Below are 22,882 nucleotides of genomic sequence, written 5' to 3'. Positions count from 1 at the left end.
TGTTATATTGTGTCATTACGGGATCAATAGAAATTTACCCAAGAAAACATGTCAGGTTAAAATGTGATTTTTTATAGATGCAAAGCCAAAAAATCACATTTTCTCCCATAACTTCAAAGGGAAGCATTTTAGGGCGTTTTGTTGTTCATAACTCATATATAAATGTGCTAGTTGCGGTTATTTTGCGCCCTTCAAAAAGTCACTAGCACAATCCCATCAAAATTTTAGAAAAATCAGTAAATATGAAAAACGAAAAATGTGCCTAGGTAAATTTGTTGTTTGGCTTTGAAGTCCAATAGATCTGAAGATAAATGAGTAAAACCATTTTTGAGGGCATCAAAAACTGCGCCAGAATTCAGAGAACAATTTTATGTCCAGCATCAAATGAATCCGATCTTCCCTGACTGACTTTTTGGTTAAAAAAGGACAATTTCAGCTTTTTGACTTTTTTAAACTTTAAAAATTTATAGCACACCAGCCTTTTTAGATACGATATCAAGATTTTACACACACCTTGAAATAGATTTGAATAAACAGCGAGCAAAATTTCAACCCGATACCGCAAGAAATGATTAACTTATAGCCTCTCCACCAAACATATTGTGTTTTTCCGAAAATTCCACTCTAACCAGGAAATGCTCGATTACAAAAATAGGTATTCTCAAAATAATTTTTTTTGGTGTGGAAACGGTGCGCTAGAAGGTCACTGAACTGCCTATGAGGTCATTTGGTCTGGACAGATTTGGTGTATGCCCCCTTAAGGGGTCTCAATAAATAGGACTTTAGGAGGACCGTTAACAGTTTAAACTTACCGTCTAACACGAGTAGTAGTATCTAGTAGTATAGTAGTTATATTGAGTTATATATAGTAGTAACGTACCGTCTAACACGAGTAGTAGTATCTAGTAGTATACATATATAGTTAACTGTTTAAACTTACCGTCTAACACGAGTAGTAGTATCTAGTAGTATAGTAGTTATATTGAGTTATAGTAGTTTAAACTTACCGTCTAACACGAGTAGTAGTATCTAGTAGTATAGTAGTTATATTGAGTTATAGTAGTTTAAACTTACCGTCTAACACGAGTAGTAGTATCTAGTATATATATATAGTAGTAACGTACCGTCTAACACGAGTAGTAGTATCTAGTAGTATAGTATATATAGTAGTAACTTACCGTCTAACACGAGTAGTAACTTACCGTCTAACACGAGTGTGGCCACAACTCAGTTTACACAGGACAGTTAGAAAGGCAGCCAGGTGCTTTCTCAACCTGTCTACTGATTGCCACAGCGGTTTTATCAGTCGAATATGAGGCGGAGACTTGTCCTTCCGTTCTTTCCCCTTCAGTTCTGGGGAAGTGTGTATAACTGCACAATGCACATGGTAACTTTTAACTATTTAACAGAATCAACGCTGATAAAATCCAAACTTTAAAATGTCATGTCGTGATTCGGTAACAAAAACCTAAAAGCAATAAACAATCTGTTGAGAAGTGGGGAAAGCTGACTTACTAATAACAGGATTTGGCCCGATAACCTCAATAAGTTTCTCCAAATCACCCCTGCCCTGGGTGTGATTATAAGGAGGACTCAGCAGACCCAGAAGGTCATTCTCCCACACTATAGCCGAGTATAAGTGGGACAACTTGTTTATAATAGCTAGTCCTTGGTCGCTGCCCCACTTTGCGATACAAACTGTCCTCATGTCGACCTGGAAATTGCGCTGAGGTGAGGTTTTACAAACTGCCCCACATAATTTTATTTTTCATGTTTTAAAAACTGTCCTACTGCAAGATCAGTATGATTACACAAATAGAAGCTGACAGCCAGGCAGCCAGCTTATTCCACACAGAATAAGCGACACGATCAGACACTACCCCCCGTGTGTAGTGTTACCTACTGTGTAGTGTTACCTACTGTCACCTACCTGGCCCCCGTGTGTAGTGTTACCTACTGTTACCTACCTGGCCCCCGTGTGTAGTGTTACCTACTGTCACCTACCTGGCCCCCGTGTGTAGTGTTACCTACTGTTACCTACCTGGCCCCCTTGTGTAGTGTTACCTACTGTCACCTACCTGGCCCCCGTGTGTAGTGTTACCTACTGTTACCTACCTGGCCGACAGAGGCTGATAAGCAAGGTGGTGTCATGTAGTGTTACCTACTGTTACCTACCTGGCCGACTTTACAGAGGCTGATAAGCAAGGTGGTGTAGTGTTACCTACTGTTACCTATCTGGCCGACTTTACAGAGGCTGATAAGCAAGGTGGTGTAGTGTTACCTACTGTTACCTACCTGGCCGACTTTACAGAGGCTGATAAGCAAGGTGGTGTAGTGTTACCTACTGTTACCTACCTGGCCGACTTTACAGAGGCTGATAAGCAAGGTGGTGTAGTGTTACCTACTGTTACCTACCTGGCCGACTTTACAGAGGCTGATAAGCAAGGTGGTGTAGTGTTACCTACTGTTACCTACCTGGCCCGACTTTACAGAGGCTGATAAGCAAGGTGGTGTAGTGTTACCTACTGTTACCTACCTGGCCGACTTTACAGAGGCTGATAAGCAAGGTGGTGTAGTGTTACCTACTGTTACCTACCTGGCCGACTTTACAGAGGCTGATAAGCAAGGTGGTGTAGTGTTACCTACTGTTACCTACCTGGCCGACTTTACAGAGGCTGATAAGCAAGGTGGTGTAGTGTTACCTACTGTTACCTACCTGGCCGACTTTACAGAGGCTGATAAGCAAGGTGGTGTAGTGTTACCTACTGTTACCTACCTGGCCGACTTTACAGAGGCTGATAAGCAAGGTGGTGTAGTGTTACCTACTGTTACCTACCTGGCCGACTTTACAGAGGCTGATAAGCAAGGTGGTGTAGTGTTACCTACTGTTACCTACCTGGCCGACTTTACAGAGGCTGATAAGCAAGGTGGTGTAGTGTTACCTACTGTTACCTACCTGGCCGACTTTACAGAGGCTGATAAGCAAGGTGGTGTAGTGTTACCTACTGTTACCTACCTGGCCGACTTTACAGAGGCTGATAAGCAAGGTGGTGTAGTGTTACCTACTGTTACCTACCTGGCCGACTTTACAGAGGCTGATAAGCAAGGTGGTGTAGTGTTACCTACTGTTACCTACCTGGCCGACTTTACAGAGGCTGATAAGCAAGGTGGTGTAGTGTTACCTACTGTTACCTACCTGGCCGACTTTACAGAGGCTGATAAGCAGGGTGGTGTAGTGTTACCTACTGTTACCTACCTGGCCGACTTTACAGAGGCTGATAAGCAAGGTGGTGTAGTGTTACCTACTGTTACCTATCTGGCCGACTTTACAGAGGCTGATAAGCAAGGTGGTGTAGTGTTACCTACTGTTACCTACCCGTGTGTAGTGTTACCTACTGTTACCTACCCGTGTGTAGTGTTACCTACTGTTACCTACCTGGCCGACAGAGGCTGATAAGCAAGGTGGTGTAGTGTTACCTACTGTTACCTACCTGGCCCGACTTTACAGAGGCTGATAAGCAAGGTGGTGTAGTGTTACCTACTGTTACCTACCTGGCCGACTTTACAGAGGCTGATAAGCAAGGTGGTGTAGTGTTACCTACTGTTACCTACCTGGCCGACTTTACAGAGGCTGATAAGCAAGGTGGTGTAGTGTTACCTACTGTTACCTACCTGGCCGACTTTACAGAGGCTGATAAGCAAGGTGGTGTAGTGTTACCTACTGTTACCTACCTGGCCGACTTTACAGAGGCTGATAAGCAAGGTGGTGTAGTGTTACCTACTGTTACCTACCTGGCCGACTTTACAGAGGCTGATAAGCAAGGTGGTGTAGTGTTACCTACTGTTACCTACCTGGCCGACAGAGGCTGATAAGCAAGGTGGTGTAGTGTTACCTACTGTTACCTACCTGGCCCGACTTTACAGAGGCTGATAAGCAAGGTGGTGTAGTGTTACCTACTGTTACCTACCTGGCCGACTTTACAGAGGCTGATAAGCAAGGTGGTGTAGTGTTACCTACTGTTACCTACCTGGCCGACTTTACAGAGGCTGATAAGCAAGGTGGTGTAGTGTTACCTACTGTTACCTATCTGGCCGACTTTACAGAGGCTGATAAGCAAGGTGGTGTAGTGTTACCTACTGTTACCTACCCGTGTGTAGTGTTACCTACTGTTACCTACCTGGCCGACTTTACAGAGGCTGATAAGCAAGGTGGTGTAGTGTTACCTACTGTTACCTACCTGGCCGACAGAGGCTGATAAGCAAGGTGGTGTAGTGTTACCTACTGTTACCTACCTGGCCCGACTTTACAGAGGCTGATAAGCAAGGTGGTGTAGTGTTACCTACTGTTACCTACCTGGCCGACTTTACAGAGGCTGATAAGCAAGGTGGTGTAGTGTTACCTACTGTTACCTACCTGGCCGACTTTACAGAGGCTGATAAGCAAGGTGGTGTAGTGTTACCTACTGTTACCTACCTGGCCGACTTTACAGAGGCTGATAAGCAAGGTGGTGTAGTGTTACCTACTGTTACCTACCTGGCCGACTTTACAGAGGCTGATAAGCAAGGTGGTGTAGTGTTACCTACTGTTACCTATCTGGCCGACTTTACAGAGGCTGATAAGCAAGGTGGTGTAGTGTTACCTACTGTTACCTACCCGTGTGTAGTGTTACCTACTGTTACCTACCTGGCCGACTTTACAGAGGCTGATAAGCAAGGTGGTGTAGTGTTACCTACTGTTACCTACCTGGCCGACAGAGGCTGATAAGCAAGGTGGTGTAGTGTTACCTACTGTTACCTACCTGGCCCGACTTTACAGAGGCTGATAAGCAAGGTGGTGTAGTGTTACCTACTGTTACCTACCTGGCCGACTTTACAGAGGCTGATAAGCAAGGTGGTGTAGTGTTACCTACTGTTACCTACCTGGCCGACTTTACAGAGGCTGATAAGCAAGGTGGTGTAGTGTTACCTACTGTTACCTACCTGGCCGACTTTACAGAGGCTGATAAGCAGGGTGGTGTAGTGTTACCTACTGTTACCTACCTGGCCGACTTTACAGAGGCTGATAAGCAAGGTGGTGTAGTGTTACCTACTGTTACCTACCTGGCCGACTTTACAGAGGCTGATAAGCAAGGTGGTGTAGTGTTACCTACTGTTACCTACCTGGCCGACTTTACAGAGGCTGATAAGCAAGGTGGTGTAGTGTTACCTACTGTTACCTACCTGGCCGACTTTACAGAGGCTGATAAGCAAGGTGGTGTAGTGTTACCTACTGTTACCTACCTGGCTGACTTTACAGAGGCTGATAAGCAAGGTGGTGTAGTGTTACCTACTGTTACCTACCTGGCCGACTTTACAGAGGCTGATAAGCAAGGTGGTGTAGTGTTACCTACTGTTACCTACCTGGCCGACTTTACAGAGGCTGATAAGCAAGGTGGTGTAGTGTTACCTACTGTTACCTACCTGGCCGACTTTACAGAGGCTGATAAGCAAGGTGGTGTAGTGTTACCTACTGTTACCTACCTGGCCGACTTTACAGAGGCTGATAAGCAAGGTGGTGTAGTGTTACCTACTGTTACCTACCTGGCCGACTTTACAGAGGCTGATAAGCAAGGTGGTGTAGTGTTACCTACTGTTACCTACCTGGCCGACTTTACAGAGGCTGATAAGCAAGGTGGTGTAGTGTTACCTACTGTTACCTACCTGGCCGACTTTACAGAGGCTGATAAGCAAGGTGGTGTAGTGTTACCTACTGTTACCTACCTGGCCGACTTTACAGAGGCTGATAAGCAAGGTGGTGTAGTGTTACCTACTGTTACCTACCTGGCCGACTTTACAGAGGCTGATAAGCAAGGTGGTGTAGTGTTACCTACTGTTACCTACCTGGCCGACTTTACAGAGGCTGATAAGCAAGGTGGTGTAGTGTTACCTACTGTTACCTACCTGGCCGACTTTACAGAGGCTGATAAGCAAGGTGGTGTAGTGTTACCTACTGTTACCTACCTGGCCGACTTTACAGAGGCTGATAAGCAAGGTGGTGTAGTGTTACCTACTGTTACCTACCTGGCCGACTTTACAGAGGCTGATAAGCAAGGTGGTGTAGTGTTACCTACTGTTACCTATCTGGCCGACTTTACAGAGGCTGATAAGCAAGGTGGTGTAGTGTTACCTACTGTTACCTACCTGGCCGACTTTACAGAGGCTGATAAGCAAGGTGGTGTAGTGTTACCTACTGTTACCTACCCGTGTGTAGTGTTACCTACTGTTACCTACCTGGCCGACAGAGGCTGATAAGCAAGGTGGTGTAGTGTTACCTACTGTTACCTACCTGGCCCGACTTTACAGAGGCTGATAAGCAAGGTGGTGTAGTGTTACCTACTGTTACCTACCTGGCCGACTTTACAGAGGCTGATAAACAAGGTGGTGTAGTGTTACCTACTGTTACCTACCTGGCCGACTTTACAGAGGCTGATAAGCAAGGTGGTGTAGTGTTACCTACTGTTACCTACCTGGCCGACTTTACAGAGGCTGATAAGCAAGGTGGTGTAGTGTTACCTACTGTTACCTACCTGGCCGACTTTACAGAGGCTGATAAGCAAGGTGGTGTAGTGTTACCTACTGTTACCTACCTGGCCGACTTTACAGAGGCTGATAAGCAAGGTGGTGTAGTGTTACCTACTGTTACCTACCTGGCCGACTTTACAGAGGCTGATAAGCAAGGTGGTGTAGTGTTACCTACTGTTACCTACCTGGCCGACTTTACAGAGGCTGATAAGCAAGGTGGTGTAGTGTTACCTACTGTTACCTACCTGGCCGACTTTACAGAGGCTGATAAGCAAGGTGGTGTAGTGTTACCTACTGTTACCTACCCGTGTGTAGTGTTACCTACTGTTACCTACCCGTGTGTAGTGTTACCTACTGTTACCTACCCGTGTGTAGTGTTACCTACTGTTACCTACCTGGCCGACTTTACAGAGGCTGATAAGCAAGGTGGTGTAGTGTTACCTACTGTTACCTACCTGGCCGACTTTACAGAGGCTGATAAGCAAGGTGGTGTAGCTCTCCAGGGCGGTGATTGTGTGGAGGAGGGGCGTACTTTTAGCAGAGTTGTAAGGCTGAGTCGGAGTAGCGGACCTGAGGGAAAGTTATTGATTAATTAGGTAACTTATTTATTGATTTAATGATAGATGTACTATTCGACTATTAATTGAAAAGTCTTAATTTTCGAATAGCCGCAATAACGACTGTTTTTCTTTTTTAAGACTTTTCCTTTCACTACCCAGTACCCGGAGGCCCTAAAGTCTTTAATTAAATTAGTTAAGAAATATACAAGCATGTACAAACATAATAACACTATTGGAAAATTTAAATAAATATATTATCTCTTTACATAAATTTACAACAATGAGACTTTAAGACAGGGTCTAAAAGAATGCGCACAGTTATGTATTTCATGAGGTAAATGGAACTGAAATTCCGCGGTGGTGCTTGGCATTGTAAAACCTAAATAGCTCGAAGATAGTCATTATATTTCGTTTTGAGGTAAAAGTTTTGTTGGTCGTCAACGTGTGATGTGCCAGTAACACAGTAATACTTTCTGGAAAACATTTCAGTCCACCACCATTGTAAAATGGGTACCAATCAAATTGTTCATTAAAACTTTGAAAGGGCGTATATAGTAGTACATAATATTTCGCATATTTGCAATTCTTTTGACAATATTTTTTGGAGCTGAATGTTACAATTGCCCCCCCCCCCCCCCTCCCCCCTCCGTTACAACTGAATGAAGAACGTGAAATGCCTTCCCTTACAATAACAACTGCGTATTCAGTAGTTATATTGAGTTATAGTAGTAGTATCTAGTAGTATAGTAGTTGTATTGAGTTATAGTAGTAGTATCTAGTAGTATAGTAGTTATATTGAGTTATAGTAGTAGTATCTAGTAGTATAGTAGTTATATTGAGTTATAGTAGTAGTATCTAGTAGTATAGTAGTTATATTGAGTTATAGTAGTAGTATCTAGTAGTATAGTAGTTATATTGAGTTATAGTAGTAGTATCTAGTAGTATAGTAGTTATATTGAGTTATAGTAGTAGTAATAGTAGTATAGTAGGAGTTATAGTAGTAGTATCTAGTAGTATAGTAGTTATATATTGAACATACCTGGAAAGTTCGTTGACAAGATAAGACTCTGAAGTAGGATTGTACATTGGCTCCAGTTGTTTTATCAGCTGATCTATCTGGTTGAAGCACTGAACTATCACTGTCCCGTCTTGAGATAACGTCTGCCAGGGTAAATATGTTAAATATTTTCACATTAATATTACTAAAACGTTAATATAACTAAAACTGAATACTGATTGGTTAATGAAAATTATTACAAAATTAAACTTGCCAATATGTCTTTAAGAGTAATGGCTACATCCATGCAGGCTCGAGATGAAGCGAACTGAATGGCAATGTTGGGCAGCGAAGGAATCTTTATCAGCGGTTCCAACCCACCTGAAATAAACCTCAATAGCTACTTGTATTTTATATAAGATTAGCTTGTTCACGCAATTATGCTGGGTTGTATTTATGTCATTAATTTCACATTTTGGCGAAATGATGCAGTTGCCAGAAAACGAAATCTCGCCGATCTCATTTAATTCGTGCCAAGAAGAATAAAAAGAGTAAAAGACTAATCAGTAACACTGCTTAATCTTAATCAATTCTCGATGAAATGTAATAGGTACTGAGTCACTTCAAAGTTGTAACCCCCCCCCCCCCCCCCCCCAACTCCAATACAAGACTTTAGATGTAATTTTATTAAGTACTCCTTATGGAACTGACCTTGTTTAACAAACTCCTTGCAGTGATCGTCAGTAGCGTTGTTACTGAGAATAGCGTCAATAAACCTGACTACATTGTACACGTACTCCATCAGGGGGAGACTCTGTTTAGTGGGGCTCGTACTGCTGCTACTGGGGGTTAGATACACGTGAAGTGACGTCATAACACGTGAAATGACGTCATAAAACGTGACATGACGTCATAACACGTGAAATGACGTCATAACACGTGAAATGACGTCATAACACGTGACATGGTGTCATTACACGAGACATGACGTCATAACACGTGAAGTTACGTCATAACACGTGAAGTGACGTCATAACACGTGAAGTTACGTCATAACACGTGAAGTGACGTCATAACACGTGAAGTGACGTCATAACACGTGAAACGACGTCATAACACGTGAAATGACGTCATAACACGTGAAGTGACGTCATAACACGTGAAATGACGTCATAACACGTGACATGGCGTCATAACACGTGAAGTGACGTCATAACACGTGAAGTGACGTCATAACACGTGAAGTGACGTCATAACACGTGAAGTGACGTCATAACACGTGAAGTGACGTCATAACACGTGAAGTGACTTCATAACACGTGAAGTGACGTCATAACACGTGAAGTGACGTCATAACACGTGAAGTGACGTCATAACACGTGAAGTGACGTCATAACACGTGACATGACGTCAAAACACTGGCACGCCACCTCGTCATAATGTGAGAGCTAAACAATAATCCAAACCGCTTTTCCCGGTTCATTTAAAATCTGTAAAACTTGTAAACCTGGTTCCTGTGAGAGCTAGGGGTTCAGCAGGGGAGTTCTCAGCTGATACTTTAGCCCGCCTCATCACTACCTCATCATCCTCATCAGACCCGTCTCCCTTCTCATCACCCCTGCAACAATACACACTGGTTATATGGTACAGTTGTAGTATACTACGGAATATAGTACAGAATACCTACCGTTCAGTTGAGCAAAGAAATTGTCACCAATTCAGTGCTCAATAAGTAAGTAATTTCTTGTTTAGTTCAACTTCGCATTAACAGATCGTTTTTAACTTTCATAAAGTACATCACAGTACAACATAGTACATAGTACATTAAAGTACATTGTACATCACAGTGTATAGTACATTAAAGTACATTGTACATCACAGTGCATAGTACATTAAAGTACATTGTACATCACAGTACCTGTCTGCAAGTTCACCAGAAAGGGACATGTTCTGCACGATCACATTCTCATCTTCCCCCATGATACACACCTCCTTTAGCAGCTGCAGAGATTCAGTGTTAGGAGTTACAGGTACTTAACTTTAAGATATATATATTATATAGGTATTGCTAGAAGTTAAGTTGGTTCAGTTTTGGAAATTTTGAGAAGTCTGTCACTGTAATAACATACATACCGATATTTCAGTCATTTTAAATGTTTTTTGGCTGATGTTTTCAATGAACATTATTTACAATCGGTACAAGAAGCCCTCCAAAGGATTTTATAATTAAACAATAAATGATCCAGGTCATAAGATATCGCTTCACAAATTCTTGTGAGTGTAGCTGATGATCATATCCAACTTTTTAGAACAGGATTTCTCTCAATTTTGAATTTTAAGGTATGAAATCTGGCCTCAAAGGACTTAGTAAAATTCATCGTAAAAAAGGGTCAGAAATGGCAGATTTAAGGCTTAAAATGCTTATAACTCATTTTTTTGAAATGATTTTTACAGAATCGTAATCAGCTTGGTAAGACGAATCAGCTTGATAAGTACCAAATTTATAATACTTAAAGACACTAAATTTGTAAAAAAATGTGTACAATTTGTACAAAATTTATACAAGGGGGGACCCTTGTGTTCGAGCTAGAAAATTATTTAAAACAATTTTGCTTCTAAAATTATCTATTTGGTACTAAAAGATTCGTCTTATCGAATTTTTGAAGCGATATCTTATGACCTGGGTGATTGGTAAAATATACAACTCTGATAGTAGGCAAAAATTTCAATTTTGCTTCTCTCGACCTTGTTTGGTCTGTAACTTCGTCATCTATTTTTCAATTATAAAATCCTTTGGAGGGCTTCTTGTACGTATTTTCAATAATGTTCAGTCAAAAAATCAGTCAAAACATGTTTAAAATGACTGAAATATCGGTATTACAGTGACAGACTTCTCAAAATTTCCAAAACTTTCCAAAAAGAAAATACATTTTTTTCGAAAGTGCGTAATCTCAAAAAAAATGTTCAATGCATCAAACCTTATTATTTTTATCTATACTTTCATAATATGAAGTCAAATCCCGAATCTCGGCAAAAATGGTTTTGGTGTATGTCCCCTTAACGCTGCCATGTGTCAAAAACATAAATACGTCCTTTTAAAACACATTATATTATGTTAATATAGTCTTTAAATATTTTAAAGAAGTTGGGCACTTCTTGGTTTGTGGAGAATTTATTTCTAAACTCGTTACCTACAGAAAATACCGTCTAGACGCGCATGACTTACTGAGCAACTACCCCCCCCCCCCCCCCCCCTGAGCAATGAGCATGACATTACTCAGTAAGTACCTCCTGACTTATATTATTTATTCTAATTAATGAATAAAGGCTTTAGCATAAGTACACCTATATACTTCTGATACTTCTGAGGATACCCTATATCTGCATTATATCCACCGATACTTCTAATACTGTTTAGTAGGGGGGGGGGGGATAACGTTCTGTTTAGTAGCACTGATCTTACTCAGTGAGATCATTGTCAACTGCTGATTATTCTGAAAGTGCCCAAAGACAGTTTATTTCAATAAGGTTTGATAATGGTTCAATAATATTGTTCCAGGGAGTATGTTACCTTGATGATTGCAGTCATTGCATCGTGTCTCAGTGTAGGTTGATGCCTCATCAACTCATCCATAGCTGTTCCTAGGTTCGTAGCCGTGTCTCCTGAAAAGTGTTTTAAAAAAACCAGAGGTCGAAACTTTAGTCTTTTTAATAAATGATAAGAAAAATGGAGTTCCAAATGGACTATTGCCCCCCCCCCCCCCCCCCCCCCAGAGACAAAAGGATTTCGCGGCATGTACGAAATCGCGAAATTTCCCATTCTCCGTGACAAATTTTATGTATAGTTTAATGTATAGCCTGTTAAATTTCGCGGTACCGCGATTTTTGACCAAAATGATCGCGAAATCCTTTTGTCCCTGCCCCCCCCCCACTATTACACCAAAAAATGCACAATGCTCAATGAGCGCAAAATGTCTGGACCATGTGACAGGAAATAAGGAATAAGAAGTATCTAACCTAAGCTATCACTGCTCCGGCGTCTCATAGCGCGAAGGTATTGTGGAGACAGAAGGACGTGGAACTTACCTAAGCTATCACTGCTCCGGCGTCTCATAGCGGGAAGGTATTGTGGAGACAGCAGGACGTGGAACTTACCTAAGCTATCACTGCTCCGGCGTCTCATAGCGGGAAGGTATTGTGGAGACAGCAGGACGTGGAACTTACCTAAGCTATCACTGCTCCGGCGTCTCATAGCGGGAAGGTATTGCGGAGACAGCAGGACGTGGAACTTACCTAAGCTATCACTGCTCCGGCGTCTCATAGCGGGAAGGTATTGTGGAGACAGCAGGACGTGGAACTTACCTAAGCTATCACTGCTCCGGCGTCTCATAGCGGGAAGGTATTGCGGAGACAGCAGGACGTGGAACTTACCTAAGCTATCACTGCTCCGGCGTCTCATAGCGGGAAGGTATTGCGGAGACAGCAGGACGTGGAACTTACCTAAGCTATCACTGCTCCGGCGTCTCATAGCGGGAAGGTATTGTGGAGACAGCAGGACGTGGTACTTACCTAAGCTATCACTGCTCCGGCGTCTCATAGCGGGAAGGTATTGCGGAGACAGCAGGACGTGGAACTTACCTAAGCTATCACTGCTCCGGCGTCTCATAGCGGGAAGGTATTGCGGAGACAGCAGGACGTGGAACTTACCTAAGCTATCACTGCTCCGGCGTCTCATAGCGGGAAGGTATTGCGGAGACAGCAGGACGTGGAACTTACCTAAGCTATCACTGCTCCGGCGTCTCATAGCGGGAAGGTATTGCGGAGACAGCAGGACGTGGAACTTACCTAAGCTATCACTGCTCCGGCGTCTCATAGCGGGAAGGTATTGTGGAGACAGCAGGACGTGGAACTTACCTAAGCTATCACTGCTCCGGCGTCTCATAGCGGGAAGGTATTGCGGAGACAGCAGGACGTGGAACTTACCTAAGCTATCACTGCTCCGGCGTCTCATAGCGGGAAGGTATTGTGGAGACAGCAGGACGTGGAACTTACCTAAGCTATCACTGCTCCGGCGTCTCATAGCGGGAAAGTATTGTGGAGACAGCAGGACGTGGAACTTACCTAAGCTATCACTGCTCCGGCGTCTCATAGCGGGAAGGTATTGTGGAGACAGCAGGACGTGGAACTTACCTAAGCTATCACTGCTCCGGCGTCTCATAGCGGGAAGGTATTGCGGAGACAGCAGGACGTGGAACTTACCTAAGCTATCACTGCTCCGGCGTCTCATAGCGGGAAGGTATTGCGGAGACAGCAGGACGTGGAACTTACCTAAGCTATCACTGCTCCGGCGTCTCATAGCGGGAAGGTATTGCGGAGACAGCAGGACGTGGAACTTACCTAAGCTATCACTGCTCCGGCGTCTCATAGCGGGAAGGTATTGTGGAGACAGCAGGACGTGGAACTTACCTAAGCTATCACTGCTCCGGCGTCTCATAGCGGGAAGGTATTGCGGAGACAGCAGGACGTGGAACTTACCTAAGCTATCACTGCTCCGGCGTCTCATAGCGGGAAGGTATTGTGGAGACAGCAGGACGTGGAACTTACCTAAGCTATCACTGCTCCGGCGTCTCATAGCGGGAAGGTATTGTGGAGACAGCAGGACGTGGAACTTACCTAAGCTATCACTGCTCCGGCGTCTCATAGCGGGAAGGTATTGCGGAGACAGCAGGACGTGGAATATAGTAAAGTATCTTACCTAAGCTATCACTGCTCCGGCGTCTCATAGCGGGAAGGTATTGCGGAGACAGCAGAACGTGGAATATAGTAAAGTATCTTACCTAAGCTATCACTGCTCCGGCGTCTCATAGCGGGAAGGTATTGTGGAGACAGCAGGACGTGGAACTTACCTAAGCTATCACTGCTCCGGCGTCTCATAGCGGGAAGGTATTGCGGAGACAGCAGGACGTGGAATATAGTATAGTATCTTACCTAAGCTATCACTGCTCCGGCGTCTCATAGCGGGAAGGTATTGCGGAGACAGCAGGACGTGGAATATAGTAAAGTATCTTACCTAAGCTATCACTGCTCCGGCGTCTCATAGCGGGAAGGTATTGCGGAGACAGCAGGACGTGGAATATAGTATAGTAACTTACCTAAGCTATCACTGCTCCGGCGTCTCATAGCGGGAAGGTATTGCGGAGACAGCAGGACGTGGAACTTACCTAAGCTATCACTGCTCCGGCGTCTCATAGCGGGAAGGTATTGTGGAGACAGCAGGACGTGGAACTTACCTAAGCTATCACTGCTCCGGCGTCTCATAGCGGGAAGGTATTGTGGAGACAGCAGGACGTGGAACTTACCTAAGCTATCACTGCTCCGGCGTCTCATAGCGGGAAGGTATTGTGGAGACAGCAGGACGTGGAACTTACCTAAGCTATCACTGCTCCGGCGTCTCATAGCGGGAAGGTATTGCGGAGACAGCAGGACGTGGAACTTACCTAAGCTATCACTGCTCCGGCGTCTCATAGCGGGAAGGTATTGTGGAGACAGCAGGACGTGGAACTTACCTAAGCTATCACTGCTCCGGCGTCTCATAGCGGGAAGTATTGTGGAGACAGCAGGACGTGGAACTTACCTAAGCTATCACTGCTCCGGCGTCTCATAGCGGGAAGGTATTGTGGAGACAGCAGGACGTGGAACTTACCTAAGCTATCACTGCTCCGGCGTCTCATAGCGGGAAGGTATTGCGGAGACAGCAGGACGTGGAACTTACCTAAGCTATCACTGCTCCGGCGTCTCATAGCGGGAAGGTATTGTGGAGACAGCAGGACGTGGAACTTACCTAAGCTATCACTGCTCCGGCGTCTCATAGCGGGAAGGTATTGCGGAGACAGCAGGACGTGGAACTTACCTAAGCTATCACTGCTCCGGCGTCTCATAGCGGGAAGGTATTGCGGAGACAGCAGGACGTGGAACTTACCTAAGCTATCACTGCTCCGGCGTCTCATAGCGGGAAGGTATTGCGGAGACAGCAGGACGTGGAACTTACCTAAGCTATCACTGCTCCGGCGTCTCATAGCGGGAAGGTATTGCGGAGACAGCAGGACGTGGAACTTACCTAAGCTATCACTGCTCCGGCGTCTCATAGCGGGAAGGTATTGCGGAGACAGCAGGACGTGGAACTTACCTAAGCTATCACTGCTCCGGCGTCTCATAGCGGGAAGGTATTGCGGAGACAGCAGGACGTGGAACTTACCTAAGCTATCACTGCTCCGGCGTCTCATAGCGGGAAGGTATTGTGGAGACAGCAGGACGTGGAACTTACCTAAGCTATCACTGCTCCGGCGTCTCATAGCGGGAAGGTATTGTGGAGACAGCAGGACGTGGAACTTACCTAAGCTATCACTGCTCCGGCGTCTCATAGCGGGAAGGTATTGTGGAGACAGCAGGACGTGGAACTTACCTAAGCTATCACTGCTCCGGCGTCTCATAGCGGGAAGGTATTGTGGAGACAGCAGGACGTGGAACTTACCTAAGCTATCACTGCTCCGGCGTCTCATAGCGGGAAGGTATTGCGGAGACAGCAGGACGTGGAACAGCCTGTCGAAAGGTTTGCACTGAATAAAGGCCTCCAGACCTCGCTGGTTGAGGCACAGTGCACTGAGGATGTTGGGTAAGGAAGCTATCACTTCTCTAGTTGGGGGTACCTGCAAGAAAGGGGACATTTATTTTACTGACACTCTTCAAGTTCGGTATTTTGCTTGTTCAGCTCACTTTATCATTGTTTTGATAATTGCTTCAAAATAGGGCAAGAACGGCGGAAAAAATTGACGGTAAAATCTGCCTATAAAATAAATCGGGCCAACTTTTGGGTTTTGTTAATCCGGAGCTAAAAGCTGGGAAAAGTAAAGAAAACCCACCTCTTTGACAACAAGAGCTTCAAGTATAACGTCAGTTAATTTCCTGTCTTGTAAACTTGACAGGAGGGAAGGTTCGTGGAACACGTAAAGTGTTACTACCTCCGTAGCTATAGCAACAAGAACCAAATGTTAATTCAATAGTTAATATCTTTTCACAGCTTAAACAAAATAAAAAAGAACCTGTTTGACATAAAAAAACTGACAAGATCAAGGCTTGATTTATTTAATATATTTCGCATAACAGGAAATTTCTACCGGTTCTTTGGAAAGCAGCATACGAGTAACAAAAAAACCTGAATAAAGTATAAATGAATAATACTTAGAGAAATTACGAGAAATGAAGTAAAACTGACCTAAAAGGAAAAGAGAGGGTCCGTAGTACTCAGCCTTACTGATGATGTGCTTTAGAGAGCTCGGTAAGGAGCCATCCATCACTGAAAATACAGCTCAGCAACTTATAATACAATCTTACGATTGTTAAATTTAAAATACAGCTCAGCAACTTATAATACAAACTTACTATTGTTAAATTTCCAAATTTCAGTTAAATAAATGAATCGTGATTAAGAAAGAACGGCCACTACGGGCACTACTAAGTAAAAACTAACCGTTTCTAATGTAGTCTGAGAAAAGGGGGTCGGGGATGGATTTTTTGAGGAAGTTGAGGACGCTCTTAAGTAGGGCTGCTCGCTGAGGAATACACATAGATCTGCATGACTTAGCAGCACCTGAAGGTTTTGTAATAGTTAATACTAGGGAGCATATTATAACGTTACAGCTAATAAATTACAGAGGTTACAGAATCATTAAAACCTGCCATTCGATACATATTATGCAAAGTTCACATATTGAATAGTTAAATAACAAGTTCATTTAAAGCAAGGAAAAAACATATTGAAGTTGATCTCAAGTTAGGACAAACTAAGAAGTCCTCTTCATTACTCACCCTTGCCACTTTTAGAAGAAGAGGCTCGTTCACTGTCCGTCATATCAACGTCTTGAGCAGGCACGGCAGGTTCCGCTGTCATGGCCACTTCTATAACGTCAAGAGAAACAGGGTCTGAACTGGATTCACCATCCTGGAGGGGAAATGAAGATTTTATTTCATTGAAAAACTGACAGTATGTCCTGCAAAGAAGATATTAAAAACATGATGATACAAGTTATTCCATACTTTTGGGAGGTTAAGAATCGTTATGTGTCAAAACATGTGTCCATCATAACCTAATAAAAGCTGAAACCAACTTTAGCTATTATATGTAAAGTTGTATAAACTATAGCCCCTAACCCTGGAAGGAGAGTTGTCCTCTCCACCTTCAATTTCTTCAAGTGTGGGAGACTCGTGGAGGACACGTTCTTCACCCAGATCATCTCTACACTTGTTCACCTCGTGCTGCAATTAATTAGCTAGATTACTCCTTCGTTACAATTTATAACCCCCCCCCCCCCTATTAAACACCCCAAAACTCTTAGCCTCTTTAAAGTTCAGCTTTTAAAACTCACGTCCAGTCTGGCTATAAGGCAGGAGAGTCCACTGAAGTTGGTGAAAGTTGTGATGTCCATGTTAGTTATCAGATCTACCAGCCGCACCGCCCTCGTTACAAATGTTAACTGAGATTTAAGTGTGTAAAAGTAAAATACGTGGCAACTAAATCACATTCAATTAATTAGGTCATTGATATTATGCTGAATATGATCATCTCTATTTGAAATGCTTTGTGAATACGCCGTCAATAGTGTCTCATCTAAGCGTAGCCAACAGGAACATAAGAAAACAATGTCAGCCATTAAATGACGAAAAGATTTAAACTTTTCCAGCAATAACGGACCTGGGAATTATCTAGACTCTTCCACTGTACAATACGGAGGAGGGTTTCCATAATGCCACACGAGACAAGTGCCTCGCCCCCCGACTCGTAGCTGGCCAGGTGATAGAGGAAGGAGAAGAGGGCTGTGGAAAGGGTCTGGGGCAGGGGTGTTTCTTTGCTTTCTCCTGTAGAAATGTTAATTTACTATTATGTAATAGGGTCAGCGATGGATATTATTATAGTCAAATAAATTAATAGAATTATATCAAATATAAGGGTAATGAATTAATCATAGCTGAGAAGAAAGAGTCACTCTACCAATCATAGCTAAGACACAGGATCTAAAGAGGGAAGGGAAGAAGCCGTGATAGGAGGACATTCCCGTGGCGTCTATTATAGCGTTTATACGTGGCGTCCTCTCCAGGTGTATTATTGCAGTTAGAGTGCGCAGTGCCGCTGCTTTGATGTCCTGACATAATGAGTTTTGGTAATGTGGGGGTGGGGTCTCATACTACTAAATACCAAAATAATTAAAATCGACGATCATCAAAGTTCTTAATTAATTAATTTTCAAAATGATATTGAAAGTCCTAAGGTAAGCTTATCAAATAAAAAGTTCATCAAATAAAAGTCTTACAGTTAGTCTGTGATCAGAAACCCCCAGCACGTCCACTAGCTCCTCTATCAGACCATCATATAGCAGGTTCTGCAGAATGTCATTTCCCGCGTTACTGTATACCAGTATAGATATCGCTTGTAGTCGAGCCTGAAATGAACAAATCTCGATATTACAAATATCCTGTCTTTCAAAGAAGATGACAGTTTAAGTAGTCTATACTACTAGTTTACACTGATAACAACTTAGCTTGCCCTTAAACCTACCTATATCCCCGCCCTACTTATCACCCATCATTCCCTAATATCAATATAACTCTTAGTGAGTATAATGTAGATGTAATATTGATAGTGAGTATAATGTAGATGTAATATTGATAGTGAGTATAATGTAGATGTAATATTGATAGTGAGTATAATGTAGATGTAATATTGATAGTGAGTATAATGTAGATGTAATATTGATAGTAAGTATAATGTAGATGTAATATTGATAGTGAGTATAATGTAGATGTAATATTGATAGTGAGTATAATGTAGATGTAATATTGATAGTGAGTATAATGTAGATGTAATATTGATAGTGAGTATAATGTAGATGTAATATTGATAGTGAGTATAATGTAGATGTAATATTGATAGTGAGTATAATGTAGATGTAATATTGATAGTGAGTATAATGTAGATGTAATATTGATAGTGAGTATAATGTAGATGTAATATTGATAGTGAGTATAATGTAGATGTAATATTGATAGTGAGTATAATGTAGATGTAATATTGATAGTGAGTATGATGTAGATGTAATATTGATAGTGAGTATGATGTAGATGTAACATTGATAGTGAGTATAATGTAGATGTAATATTGATAGTGAGTATAATGTAGATGTAACATTGATAGTGAGTATAATGTAGATGTAATATTGATAGTGAGTATAATGTAGATGTAACATTGATAGTGAGTATAATGTAGATGTAATATTGATAGTGAGTATAATGTAGATGTAACATTGATAGTGAGTATAATGTAGATGGAAGAATGGATTTAGCAAAGAAAATGACATTACATTTTTATCTTATGATTAAAAAACCGACCTGTACACACTGCAGTCTGCGAGTGTAGTTAGAAAAAGCTTGTGCCAGTCTGATGTGAGTGAGCAGTCCCATTTGTTTACCAGTAGGAACCTGGAAACTCGTCACCAGGTCCTCCATTATTCTCGCGGAACTGAAAAAGTAACATAGTAATGATATGTTGCTAACACTTACAACTATGTGAACAACCTCAGTTCTTAAGCATATATCACGATAAAAACATTAACAATAAATTAAAAATTGTAGCACAAGTCTGAGGATCATTGATCCATATTTCGACATATGGGGTCTACATACCTGTCTGAGTATGTGTCCAGATGCTCCTTGTGTATGACCTTGTGTGAGCTGGCCCCGTTGCTTCCCAAGATGTAAAACTCGTAGTGCAGTGTGGTTGCCGTAGGTGGAAACTCAGACAATGGCTTATCTTCACAACAAGCAGCTAGACCAAACCCGTTATCTTTTCCTCCCCATGACTAGAGGGCAGGTGTTATATTAAAATACATGAAGCCTCCTCTTAATAACACGTTAGATTGACAAATAATCAGAGTAGCTTCTAAGAGGCTAGTATATTGCTGCATTATTTATTGGTTATTCTGGATAGCTTGCCAAAAAGAGGCTAGTACGGAATATATTGCTGCATTATTTATTGGTAATTCTGGATAGCTTGCCAAAAAGAGGCTAGTACGGAATATATTGCTGCATTATTTATTGGTAATTCTGGATAGCTTGCCAAAAAGAGGCTAGTACGGAATATATAGCTGCATTATTTATTGGTTATTCTGGATAGCTTGCCAAAAAGAGGCTAGTACGGAATATATTGCTGCATTATTTATCGGGTATTCTGGATAGCTTGCCAAAAAGAGGCTAGTACGGAATATATTGCTGCATTATTTATCGGGTATTCTGGATAGCTTGCCAAAAAGAGGCTAGTACGGAATATATAGCTGCATTATTTATTGGTTATTCTGGATAGCTTGCCAAAAAGAGGCTAGTACGGAATATATTGCTGCATTATTTATCGGGTATTCTGGATAGCTTGCCAAAAAGAGGCTAGTACGGAATATATTGCTGCATTATTTATTGGTTATTCTGGATAGCTTGCCAAAAAGAGGCTAGTACGGAATATATTGCTGCATTATTTATTGGTTATTCTGGATAGCTTGCCAAAAAGAGGCTAGTACGGAATATATTGCTGCATTATTTATTGGTAATTCTGGATAGCTTGCCAAAAAGAGGCTAGTACGGAATATATTGCTGCATTATTTATTGGTAATTCTGGATAGCTTGCCAAAAAGAGGCTAGTACGGAATATATAGCTGCATTATTTATTGGTTATTCTGGATAGCTTGCCAAAAAGAGGCTAGTACGGAATATATTGCTGCATTATTTATCGGGTATTCTGGATAGCTTGCCAAAAAGAGGCTAGTACGGAATATATTGCTGCATTATTTATTGGTTATTCTGGATAGCTTGCCAAAAAGAGGCTAGTACGGAATATATTGCTGCATTATTTATTGGTTATTCTGGATAGCTTGCCAAAAAGAGGCTAGTACGGAATATATTGCTGCATTATTTATTGGTTATTCTGGATAGCTTGCCAAAAAGAGGCTAGTACGGAATATATAGCTGCATTATTTATTGGTAATTCTGGATAGCTTGCCAAAAAGAGGCTAGTACGGAATATATTGCTGCATTATTTATTGGTTATTCTGGATAGCTTGCCAAAAAGAGGCTAGTACGGAATATATTGCTGCATTATTTATTGGTTATTCTGGATAGCTTGCCAAAAAGAGGCTAGTACGGAATATATTGCTGCATTATTTATTGGTAATTCTGGATAGCTTGCCAAAAAGAGGCTAGTACGGAATATATTGCTGCATTATTTATTGGTAATTCTGGATAGCTTGCCAAAAAGAGGCTAGTACGGAATATATTGCTGCATTATTTATTGGTAATTCTGGATAGCTTGCCAAAAAGAGGCTAGTACGGAATATATAGCTGCATTATTTATTGGTTATTCTGGATAGCTTGCCAAAAAGAGGCTAGTACGGAATATATTGCTGCATTATTTATCGGGTATTCTGGATAGCTTGCCAAAAAGAGGCTAGTACGGAATATATTGCTGCATTATTTATCGGGTATTCTGGATAGCTTGCCAGAAAGAGGCTAGTACGGAATATATTGCTGCATTATTTATTGGTTATTCTGGATAGCTTGCCAAAAAGAGGCTAGTACGGAATATATTGCTGCATTATTTATTGGTAATTCTGGATAGCTTGCCAAAAAGAGGCTAGTACGGAATATATTGCTGCATTATTTATTGGTAATTCTGGATAGCTTGCCAAAAAGAGGCTAGTACGGAATATATTGCTGCATTATTTATTGGTAATTCTGGATAGCTTGCCAAAAAGAGGCTAGTACGGAATATATAGCTGCATTATTTATTGGTTATTCTGGATAGCTTGCCAAAAAGAGGCTAGTACGGAATATATTGCTGCATTATTTATCGGGTATTCTGGATAGCTTGCCAAAAAGAGGCTAGTACGGAATATATTGCTGCATTATTTATTGGTTATTCTGGATAGCTTGCCAAAAAGAGGCTAGTACGGAATATATAGCTGCATTATTTATTGGTAATTCTGGATAGCTTGCCAGAAAGAGGCTAGTACGGAATATATTGCTGCATTATTTATTGGTTATTCTGGATAGCTTGCCAAAAAGAGGCTAGTACGGAATATATAGCTGCATTATTTATTGGTAATTCTGGATAGCTTGCCAAAAAGAGGCTAGTACGGAATATATTGCTGCATTATTTATTGGTTATTCTGGATAGCTTGCCAAAAAGAGGCTAGTACGGAATATATTGCTGCATTATTTATTGGTTATTCTGGATAGCTTGCCAAAAAGAGGCTAGTACGGAATATATTGCTGCATTATTTATTGGTTATTCTGGATAGCTTGCCAAAAAGAGGCTAGTACGGAATATATTGCTGCATTATTTATTGGTTATTCTGGATAGCTTGCCAAAAAGAGGCTAGTACGGAATATATTGTTGCGTTATTTATTGGTTATTCTGGATAGCTTGCCAAAAAGAGGCTAGTACGGAATATATTGCTGCATTATTTATTGGTTATTCTGGATAGCTTGCCAAAAAGAGGCTAGTACGGAATATATTGCTGCATTATTTATTGGTAATTCTGGATAGCTTGCCAAAAAGAGGCTAGTACGGAATATATTGCTGCATTATTTATTGGTTATTCTGGATCGCTTGCCAGAAAGAGGCTAGTACGGAATATATTGCTGCATTATTTATTGGTAATTCTGGATA

At 42.0% G+C, this 22,882-nt stretch overlaps 1 protein-coding gene across 1 annotated transcript in view; it reads right to left on the bottom strand.

The window, feature by feature from the left end:
• LOC134820027 (E3 ubiquitin-protein ligase HUWE1-like) overlaps positions 1-22,882 on the bottom strand; it is an 84,795-nt gene that overhangs the window by 59,286 nt on the left and 2,627 nt on the right. Inside the window, exons 7-27 of the mRNA XM_063830204.1 lie at positions 19,852-20,027; positions 19,558-19,687; positions 18,483-18,611; positions 18,164-18,314; positions 17,867-18,030; positions 17,541-17,648; positions 17,326-17,430; positions 16,984-17,116; positions 16,646-16,765; positions 16,391-16,471; positions 16,038-16,144; positions 15,650-15,824; positions 11,690-11,781; positions 10,037-10,119; positions 9,626-9,736; positions 8,830-8,960; positions 8,393-8,499; positions 8,161-8,282; positions 7,017-7,131; positions 1,516-1,714; positions 1,203-1,353 (exon numbers count right to left, since the gene is read on the bottom strand). Coding sequence (XP_063686274.1) covers positions 1,203-1,353; positions 1,516-1,714; positions 7,017-7,131; positions 8,161-8,282; positions 8,393-8,499; positions 8,830-8,960; positions 9,626-9,736; positions 10,037-10,119; positions 11,690-11,781; positions 15,650-15,824; positions 16,038-16,144; positions 16,391-16,471; positions 16,646-16,765; positions 16,984-17,116; positions 17,326-17,430; positions 17,541-17,648; positions 17,867-18,030; positions 18,164-18,314; positions 18,483-18,611; positions 19,558-19,687; positions 19,852-20,027 — 2,690 coding nt within the window. The remainder of the gene's footprint in view (positions 1-1,202; positions 1,354-1,515; positions 1,715-7,016; positions 7,132-8,160; positions 8,283-8,392; positions 8,500-8,829; positions 8,961-9,625; positions 9,737-10,036; positions 10,120-11,689; positions 11,782-15,649; positions 15,825-16,037; positions 16,145-16,390; positions 16,472-16,645; positions 16,766-16,983; positions 17,117-17,325; positions 17,431-17,540; positions 17,649-17,866; positions 18,031-18,163; positions 18,315-18,482; positions 18,612-19,557; positions 19,688-19,851; positions 20,028-22,882) is intronic.

The sequence above is a fragment of the Bolinopsis microptera genome, chromosome 8, assembly GCF_026151205.1.
Source record: "Bolinopsis microptera isolate Bmic1 chromosome 8, MBARI_Bmic_1.0, whole genome shotgun sequence".
Taxonomy (NCBI): Eukaryota; Metazoa; Ctenophora; class Tentaculata; order Lobata; family Bolinopsidae; genus Bolinopsis; species Bolinopsis microptera.
The sequence above is the reverse complement of the archived record's forward strand: the minus strand, read 5'-3'. Positions and strand labels throughout refer to the sequence as shown.